General features: G+C 37.7%; 1 protein-coding gene across 1 annotated transcript in view; it reads left to right on the plus strand.

The window, feature by feature from the left end:
• The first annotated feature begins 2,442 nt into the window (after positions 1 to 2,442).
• LOC109964526 (protein diaphanous homolog 3) overlaps positions 2,443 to 10,815 on the plus strand; it is a 170,432-nt gene continuing 162,059 nt past the window's right edge. The window contains exons 1-3 of the mRNA XM_020607896.1: positions 2,443 to 3,266; positions 10,167 to 10,199; positions 10,620 to 10,799. Coding sequence (XP_020463552.1) covers positions 3,144 to 3,266; positions 10,167 to 10,199; positions 10,620 to 10,799 — 336 coding nt within the window. The 5' untranslated portion in view covers positions 2,443 to 3,143. The remainder of the gene's footprint in view (positions 3,267 to 10,166; positions 10,200 to 10,619; positions 10,800 to 10,815) is intronic.

Genomic DNA, 10,815 nt, shown 5'->3' on the forward strand with positions numbered 1-10,815 from the left:
CGCCTCTTTATGTGGAGGAGCAGCGGTTCTACTCTGAGCTCCTCCTAGGAGGAGCTCTTCAAAAACTAGTGTAAAACAAAACATTTGGATTCCATTCTTGAATATGAACTAAGTAACTTTAAGACTAGAATATATATAGGGAATAATATCCTTGGAGCTCATTATAACTTGCACTATATTTTTATGAACTATAGCTTTTTTTCAATTTTGTTTTGAAATACTTGTGGCAATAAAGCATATAACATTCAATGAAACAAACAATTTTCAGATGGATTTTCAGTATGTGGATAGAAAAGATCAATGTCATTATCAATACACAGAAATGTTTGATTTTATTATTTGGCCTTTGGGGCTTTTGACTGTGTCCCTATGGCAATTCCTTGAGTGATTTAGAAGAGCAGAACTCTCAAGGCACAACAAGACTTGTGTTAACACACCCCTGGCAGCCATGCAGACATCCTTTATGGGACTCAAGGAATAAATGGTCTTAAAGATAACAAGATTTCAAGAGGCTGTATTCAAATAAAGTCAAATCTGACTTCAGTTTTATCCATTAGTGTTTGACTTCAAATGTTGCCTCAGAAAAAAAAACAACTTTTAAATAAAAAATGTGATCCAAAAATCAGTTTGCAGTAATTCAAGTACAAGTTATGAATGTACAAAACACCATCCATCAGTTAACCTGTGAGTAAGAATTCATCATTGCATGTTTGCAGAATGACACAGTAATAGAGGAAGTACAATTATATTAACTACTGCTCCACTTGATGCACATCATATAACTACAGCTATTAGATCAAATCTGTGATCTGTTGCCTGCTTGCCAAGTATAGACTATGAAGTATATTTGTTTTTGCCAGTGGCAAGAATATGTTTTGTTTAAATCTGCCACTCAAACTTACAACCAAACAATGTTGAAGTTGTAACTGTCTGTAGGCTACACATGTTTAATTATCACTAGACTCTATTGCTGATGTTTTAAGCACGAATGATGTGCTCCCAGCTGTCTGGCAATGGCGGTGGAAAGGGCGTTGTGACTTTTAAACCCATTACTGCTCTTAGGTTACATAAATGTTTTGTCCTCAAAATCAAAGTTTTGCACAAACAAGCAAAACTGGTGAACACCACCAACAACTGTTGAACAGTTTACAAAGAGCATGCACCAAAAACTATCACTAATATTGTTTGGTTCACTGTCAATAATCCACAAAATTAATACATCTTATAATTCATGAGTTTCATCAACAGGGACACAGGTTTCATAATATTTGGCTATACATTGAAGAACACGCTATCTGATTCTGTATGTCTTAGGGGAACTCATTGTGCTTTGATTAGAACACATGGATCCCATAAGGTTTCTATTTGTTGCATCACACCACCTCATTGCTGTTTTCATCAAACAAGGTATCTGGGATTTTACTGGTGCTGTAGGCATAAGTGTCCCATAAGTATGTGTAGATTCTCAGTCATCCAGGTCATAGTAAACTGAAAAAACTGAAAAAATCAACTGACTTCATCAGTTCGGAACTGATGAAGCCTCTTGGATGAGAGGTGAAACGTCTTCGACCTAGAAATCTAGTCCAGTTGATTTTTTTTCTTGAGAGAGTTTTTTCTGTGCCATAAGTAAAGTACTTTCAGTATAACAGCCTGACAAAAACAAAAACTTGTGATTCACCCCAAGTTTCAGGATCACATGAGTAGAATGGTGAGAAGGGCAAAGCATTTTCTAAAATATTCAAAGAACTGTCTTTAGACTAGACCTTACATGTAATACTAATGTGATAGAGTGACCCACATCCTGATGTTTTTACCTAGGATCTGTTGTGCAGTTTCTACAGACAGTAGTCATTCTGTGCATATTAGACCTAATATGACTGACCAAACAGAAATTTCCTCACTGAAAACATTGTAACAATTTTTGATGTGAGATCATCTTTAAAATTTGACCTAATTTGGTTGGAAGCATTTGTGTTTTAAACAAAGCAACTATTGTGTTTGTTTCGGCAACTTGGATAGTTGGAAATTTTTTTATTAATTAAAATATGCCATGCGGATTCAACAAATTAAATTGCAACTTTGTTAAAGCTTCAGTACTTGCACGACTACATCCAAACTGTTAACACTCCTCCACCTAAAGTAGACTCAGACTATACAAACCATCGAACGTCTTCTTTTTCTTATTCGGCTGTTTTTTTTAAATGGCGATTGGCAACCAGCTTTAGGTGCATTACCACAACCTGCCAGACTGGAGTGTGGATCAGAATGGCCCCTACCTACCACCACACCAAAATAACTCCACTCAGCTCACCTTATATTATCTTGTGTAACCCTGTGGTCTCTAAAAACATAATAAGTGCTCTGTATCCTATATCCAGACCATCGAACTTACCGGAAACACAGACTTTATAATACGAAAATCCTCAAAAAAGTACGGATGATTGACAGGTCATTTAGGCCAATCAAATACCTTTTGTCTATAAACACAGGCGGTTGTGTGGGTTGTATCAGAGCCCTTAAGCTACAAGAGTTGTGACATTGAGGGTTGTCTCAATGGAAATGTGGTCACTCTCCTTGTTAATTCACTCTGGGTTGTCCTAATGACGATTCCATTTTGTGGGGCTCAGTGGATGCTATTGGTTGGATTAAACACGCGGAGTTGACTTCGTCATTGCGCGGGTCTATCAAAAAAAACCAAAACAAAAACCACTTGTTTTATATGTTTATACAGGCATTCCTTGCAATGGCTATATAGCTTTCAGTTAATATCCGGATAAAAGCTCTTAGTAGAGAAGACTGTTATGCAGTATCCTTTCGGAAGCTTAGCGGAAACTCAAATGTTAGTTTACGTGGCAGTCCACAAATTGGATTAGCGCCGAATTAAGCCACCAGTGAATGATAGTTTAGCAAACTTGCTAGCTACCTAAACGCACTGTTGGAAGTGAAGAGTTAGATAATGTTACACGCATGGACTGATCTGTGACAACCTATGGTTAATTCTAACGCTCACGAATGGTAATGTAATAGATAATTCCCCGTTTATCATCTTTCACCATTGTCGGGTGTGTGCTAACGTTGCATACATTACAAGGCCAACGCCCGTGGTACTTCTCCGGTCGCGTACAAACCACCGGGTTAATAAAATGGAGAGTTGTGGTCAGCGGTTTGAATTCACTACGGGACGAGACAGTAAGTCCCAAAAGAAGAAGGGTTCTTCCAACCCCAGCACTTCATGTTATGATGAAGGAGACCGCAAGCCAAAGTTTGTAAGTATGAAAGACTAAATACAAGCCTATCATTTTAGCTGTACTTATGGTAAATAAAACATTTGGAATACTTTAGTGTACGGCTACATGAGTGGGGGCAGGAAATCACTCATTTACGTTTTACAAATCATAACGTTATTCTTTCAGTCTGGTGTCATCTCGTGTCTAAGTTCAACCTGGTCACCCCTGGGTTTCCACATAAAAGTTTGACGTGGATTAATTTAAGCCTCTCTATCATCATAAATTAGTTAAAATGGGCTGTTCATCTTGACCATACCTTAGGAAACTAGAGCAACAAGAAAAACGATGATGTTTATGCCTTTGTACACATTATAGTGATGTTATGTCTTATTGCTGAAAAGAGGCCTGAGAAAAATGCCTATTTGTAATCAAGAAAGCTTATGTATGATGCAGAATTTGCATGTTAGAAATTCCTTTGTGAAACCCATTAACTGTTTGTTGACTTTGCTTTGTATATAGGGAATCAAAAAGTTAAACTTAGCACAGGGTTTAGCCTTTACACTAATTCATCTACTAAGTTACTACAAACAGTCTGGACTGCTTAGTATTTCTCTACTGTATTATTCTGGGAGGTATATGGAGATTTTGCTATTTCAACAAAACATTATCACTATTAGGGCTGTAAATTAGGGGATGTGCTTTCCAAGTAGTCAGGCTTCTGTTAACAACATACACTGATCTACTTAATTGCACACTCAGCCCGCATCTGAGTTAATTCCTTGTGGCCTGGATTCATTGACTGCAGTCTGCTACTGTGGTAAAGGTCTGTGCAGGATTGGATTTTCAATCTGGGCTACTGTTATCCACTCCCAGTGATGAGTTGTTGGCTAAATGTCATTTAGCCTTTGCTGTCCCTAACAGAAACACATTTCAACCTACTAAGACGAGTGTTCAGTGCTAGTCAAAAGCTGGGCCCAGATTGGCTGCCGTTGTCTGTCTACCTGAAAGGTCGTAATGCACACTGTATACATTATATAAAAGTTAAAAATTGTGGGGTTTTAACCGTTGGTTAGACAACTGAAGCAATGTGAAGGGATGACTTCGAGCTTTGTGTTAACTTTGATGGCCATTTGGTGTTATTTTTCCCCTGACTTCAGAGGTAGTGCATCCTTTCACTCCGTATGACCATCTCATTGACTGTCTGGAATGCGGATTCTGAAATAATAAATGGATACTACATTAAAGTGCAGAGTCTCCGCTTTAATTTGAGTGGTTTTACAAGTATGGTCATGTCTTGTGGTTTGTACAGCTTGTAGCAGCCCTCAGAGACTTGGGCCAAAGCCTTAGAACACCTAGCTGAATTGATCAGTTTGTTTGCTGTTGTGCAGTAAAGAAGATGTTGCATTTTGTTCAGAAGTGCTGTATCAAAAGTGAATGGTTTGTGCAACATGTGACAGGAAAATGATGAATAAATACATTGTCCAGAAAGCCTGGTTGAAAAATATTTTGCTGCCACTAAATATTACTCTACTTTAATATTGTTGTTAAGGCATAGTGTAAGTGTGCGCTCAAGAGTTTTATATCATGGTTAATATGTATGTAAAATGAAATATTCTACTAATGTGCATCTGCAAAACTAACTCAGTGAGTCGACTTCTGAAGCACCAGTGCATTTGAAGCTTCAGACATCATCAGTCACATGGTATCCCTTCAACTGATGCAAACTTTGATACAGTGTACCAAAACATGGTGCTTCACTGGTGTGAAACAAGTTTTGGCGCTTCTGTATCATTTGTCCCTTTCTACTGAAAGATGAAATGTCGTCCGAGGAGCTTTGATGCATTTGGCTGAATCTGAGCACGCAAAACTGTCTTGTATTCCTCTGCATTCATTGTGTTGCTTCTGTCAGCAATGGAATCATCAATAAAATTTTCTAGTGTGCCAGTTCTATTGACTTGCCCAAGCTATAACACAAATGTGCATGGCATCCTTTGGCACAGCCATGCTAATCTTCTCTGTATCGATTCCAATTTGTCATATGTGCTGCCTGAGCAAGCCATAACAGGACTACCATGTTTGACTGATGAGGTGGTGTGCTTTGGGTCATAAGCTTTTCCTTGTTTTTCCTCCACACTTTCTGCTCTGTGGGGGATATAGGATGCTCTCATTCTTGATTTACTGTGTAGTTTTTTTCCACTAGTTTATCTTTTCTGGTCATCCACATGGGACCAGTGATTAATTAATTTAACTGTTGTCTCAACAGGTGGTGCTATAATACTGTTTGATAGAAAGTAGGTTTGCTATTAAAGGACGCTTACTGTAATGTTCTGTGGCTGTTTTTGTAAAGCAGAGTATTATAAAACAAAGAAAATTTGGACAGAATTATGCAGTGGGTTCTCTTGAGATCCTGTTTTTGTTCTTTTTATAGGGTAAAATGGGATGTGGAGGACTGTCAGTTGTCACATCTATAATCAGTTGGTTCCAGTTTAAGATCTAACAAATTTAATGGGCTCATTAATTTAATAGATGTTCTGTATAGAGGAGTGATCAAGCCACATATATTTGTCTGAACCTGAACTGTGCCTGAGAGTGTGGCGTCTGAACCCGACCCAGGCCCCATAAGCTTATATTATATATTGTCAGAACCCAACATGAGCCTGATGCTGTTGAGTTTGAACAGTGTTTTTCCCCTTCCCATTAGACAAAACAGTGTGAATACTCTAGCTGTCTTTCTGTGTACCTAATTTTTTTTTTTTTTCTTTTCATTTTTAGTATTCATGAGAAATATTACTGAATTTTGGTGCTCAAATAAGCAACTGCAATTGAATTAAGCATAAATGGCACCCATCTACCTATTCTGTTAACCTTAAAACATACCTGTTAAAAAAAAATTGAATAAGTGATAGTATTATCAGAAATTTGAAATTGAGATCATTGTGATTCACAAAAATCTGGTTCATACAACTTTTATTTGCTGAAGTTGCTAAATGGCTTTTCAGGCAGTACCCCCGATACTGTCTGAGAAAGAGTGCTAAAAAGATCAAGCCATTAATCAGTTGCGTAAATAGACAACATTGTGGAGAGATGCAACGTTGTGTGAAGGAAAGCACTTCTGTCAGTGAGTTCAGAGTTTATGCGTTACCTCTGAACGCACTGACCCATGGAAGACAAATCTGCCAATTTTATTTATAAGGGGATTTCTACAAGAAATGTACATTTTTAAAATGTTTATGAATGCTGTATTCGTTTGGGTTGGGCCTTGGCTTATTGTATGTATTATGTATGTGTTTGTTTATTTGCTGACCACAGTGAGGTGTTCTCTATCTGTGCTTGCTTCTTTTCTGTTGTGGATTGCATGTGCAGTGATGTATAAATGAACAATTTGTCTATGAGCTATGGGGTACTTGTCTCAGTTAATTGAAAAAGATATTATCACAGTTTAATTAAATGAACAAGATGATAGCGGGAAGTAAAATGAATTCAGTGACATTTACAAATTACTGTTGTCAGGCCATCTTATTTTGTCCATTAAAGTAAAATATTTGCAATAGCGATCTTGACAAGCACCAAAGCAGTGGTGGTTAAACAGCTGGCCCTTTAGTTGTATTTTCCTTTCATTTATTGTTTTGTTAGTTTTTTTTTTTTTTTTTTTTTTTAAAATTAACTGGAAAATGTTGTTTAAGCACTTGGTCAGTTCCTGTTGCCCAGTTTCACTGTCCTGTGCTGTCTATACAATATCACTGGTGACCCTTTCTTATTTCCACTGTCTTTAGTCACTGTGGATCTTTTGACATGCACTTTTAAGATGTCTTAAATTTGGAGTGCAGATTAAAGTGGGGATTCCTGAACCAAGCCTGACGGGATCTGTCCATACCCAAGGATTCAGACTAGATTTGGACCAAAATTTCAAAATTGTATTTGGGTATGTGTCGGGGTCGGACATGTAGATCAAACTTTAGACGGAACTAGATGGCTGGAGCACTAAAATGTCAGCTTTGTTTAATGATAAGGGGAACAAACAATCACCAGCCTGACACACCTGATTGTGTTGGGCTGGGGTCTTGTTTGAACATTATATACCATAAGCTTGCTGGGTTCAGATGCCACACTCAGGCGCGGGTTGGATTTGGCCTGATCCATGGCCCAGTGCAGGTGAAGCCTCACCATTGCCTGCAGTTTAAATTGTGACAATAGATGGGTACTGAGAAACAATCCTTGAACTGGCACTGCCTCCTTGTTTTCAGAACCCAACACAAATTAGCTCCTGAGCTTTCAAAAACTCTGATGGGCTTTTTTCACTGTTTTGCATATTTTCCATCAACCATAAACGTATTCAGCTTTAGCCCTACGGAAAGGGCTTTAGATCGCATGTGTTGCCTGAACAACAGCCCAAACCTAAAGATATGCAGTTGGAGAAGATCTAGACAATATTGACTTGAAAAAAATCCAACAATTACTTGACTATCAGAATAATTGCAGATTCATTTTCATATCCAATTGATTAACATAAATATTTGCAAGTTGTTCTTACACAGCTGCTAGGCACTTTTTTAAATTTGCACACCAAAAATTTATATTCTTTCTTAATCATGCAAAATGCTTGTATGTAGAATGCATATCTAGCAAAATAGTATAAGGTCTCAGCATGCCTTTTGTGCCTGGGTTTATGCCATCTATTCTGCATCTGTGTTGTGTGCACACTGTCCTGTTACAACTTATCTATTGCCTTCTACTTCAACAGTGTAGCGTTACTGATAACTGCAGCTACAGTTGTACGAGGCTGGTGTTGTTGAGACGCAACAGTGAGACTCTGGTGTCAACTCAACATGTCAATGTTTGTTTTAACCTACATAATATGCCCTACATATATAAAAGAAATCCACTGGGTCCATTGACATCATTGCACAGACCTGTATACTGCCCTATACCAGAGTGCAACATCTGGCACAATTAAGCAAGGAGTAAAGGAGTCGGTGTCAAGTATATTATGACAAAATTGATGACAGAGACCAGTGCTTGGCAAAAGGTCTGGACATTCATTCATTCATATTTTGCCATCATGCCATTAGTTTGCTGAGATGAAACAGAAGGCAGAAGTTGCTGCTAATTTTAAAAGTAGTGTGCAACAGTTGATGTTTAGGCAAAGGTTAAAGGTTGGGAGAATAGAGGGGTTTGAAAAACTCTGTCACAATTTGCTTGTTCATTTATTGTATATGCTGTATTTCACAGATTTTTGTGCTGGTAGTTCACAGTATCTTTAATTTTTTAAAATTTATTTACTGATTTAAGCAAGCAAATTCATTTTGACCATTTTCCAGTTACTTAGTCAGGACTGTTGGCCCCTTTTTACCATCTCAGATTTAAATAAATAAATATTATTTAGAGTAGCTAATGTCTAAATGATGGGGTTCATCTTAGTTTTGTTTCAAATATATGCACTGCTCAGGCAGAGATGTTGCATGTGAGGCAAAAGTTTGACAGCTGTGTCCAATTAGTTTGACATGTGAGGCAAACGTTTGACAGCTGTGTCCAATTAGTTTGACCAGTTGTCAGACTGATCAGTGGAAACAAAATAATTCCTACAGTAGACGTACAGGACGGTGTGTCATTTCATTATTATTCTTTCATGTCAACTTTGAGTCTGTTTCTTTTCTAGGACATTTTGAGCAAAAATGTATGATGTTAATCTCAGAACACTCATTAGGGGGACGACTCATTGACAGGTTGACATATTTTATTCTAGGCAGTTTTATGTTAATTAAATACTGGCATTTATTGATTTATTTCTCTGAGGATCTGTACAGTCTGCTGTTATGTCTGAGGGAGACTCAACCTTTCTGTGTCAGTTTTTCATTCAGCATTTTATCATGACAACATTTTGAAATTGTATGTTTACTTTTCATTTATTGGCTTTTCATGTCTTATTATGATGATTCCTTTGGCATTTTTGACTTTGTTACACCTGTTTGAAGTAGAGATGACAGTTTTCCAGGAAGCCCACAGAAACACAAACAAACCAACCAACCAAAAATCAGCTAGAGCAGAAAAAGCAGACAAAAGTTGCTCAGCAGGCGCTGAGGTAGCTGGTATGCACAGATAACAACAGGCCAAATGCCAATTCCTTCCACTGCTCAAGTGTAGCCCGAGCTTGGTCTAGAGGCACTTTTTTGTTTAAGTGACTAGTGTTGTTGATGTTCAAGACCCTTGGGTGCAGACATTTAAACTCTGGTTTAATAAAAATGCACCATTGGGTGCCCCAGAAGGAATTTCGTTACACAGGAAAAGTTTGACAGTTACCCACTGTGCTTGGTGATAATCACACAGGCTCCTGGGAAATGTAGTTTGTGCTTCAATTAGCTGGCAGACACTGGGTTCATTAATAACTCTAAATCAAAGCCTTGCTAGCTAATGTATACCTTTAACATCATTGCAGGTTAAGCTATTTATGGTAATTTAAGGAGTCCCCAGTGAAATAATGCGAATGGCCTGCAGTTTCCATATATCAGTCCTGCTATACTCCTTTTAGATAAATGACTGCAAACATCTGTAGAAATTAGTATCCTGCTATTATTATACAGAAAGCAATGATTGTGTGTCACTGGAAGTTAATCTAGGCCAGAGATGGTCAGACTCTCTCTTCTGAATTTCAAAATAAGCCAACATCCTCAAGCCAATAGCACCATTCCTCAGCATCTGTTCAGATGACATTGTACCATTCTCCTCTTTTGCAGCAACAAATGAACACAAATTTATCTTGTAAATTCTTTAATGCAGAATATATTGAACCAAAACATTTTCCTATGTTAACATTCAAAGATATCTGCTCATAAGCATATCAGTAATTTACTGTAGGCTGCTGTTGGTGTATGTGCTTTTATGTTTAATGTCCAGTAAAAGCTTTATGCATACTGATTTATTTTTTATGTTCCCTACCTGTAGCACTTACCCTTTAGAAACATCACAGATGATGTGGTAAGATCTGAGATTTTTGTGTGCTTTCTTTTCTCTTGGTTGTTAAACTCTGCAACATCTGCATCACTGTACTTAATGTCTTTTCTCTGAAGTCATCTAATCTGCTTATTTTGAGTGGCATTAACATTGGTCTTCAATGCCAGGCTTTAGATTCCTTCGCATCACAGCAGACTGCTTTTCTAACCAGCTAATATCTTTGTTGGCTCTACGTTATCTAGATGATGGTGCTGTTCTCAATGTTTTAAACAAATGTTCACACTAATAGCATTTGTTTTTCATTTCATTAATTGGCCATTTGTTTCTTCTGTCCTCTTCTGAGTATTAACCATTTAAATATAATCGAACACGTTTTATGTATCTCATCTTGCCACTGGAAATTTCTGTGCAGTTTTTCCTCTTTAATTCTTGTTTTCTCTGTAGCTGGACAGATTTGCCAGTATTCGGATTCCAGGCAGTAAAAAGGAGCGGCCGCTCTTGACGCATTCTAAACACAGCAGCAATGATTGGTCTGTGTCTTCAACTTCCACCATCAAGTTTGAGGAGCTTTCATCAAAGATCACCTCAGAAAAAGAGATCTTGGCTCTTTTTGAAAAGATGATGGTATGTTTCTTGTAAA

Source organism: Monopterus albus, unplaced genomic scaffold, assembly GCF_001952655.1.
Source record: "Monopterus albus unplaced genomic scaffold, M_albus_1.0 scaffold4.1, whole genome shotgun sequence".
NCBI lineage: Eukaryota > Metazoa > Chordata > Actinopteri > Synbranchiformes > Synbranchidae > Monopterus > Monopterus albus.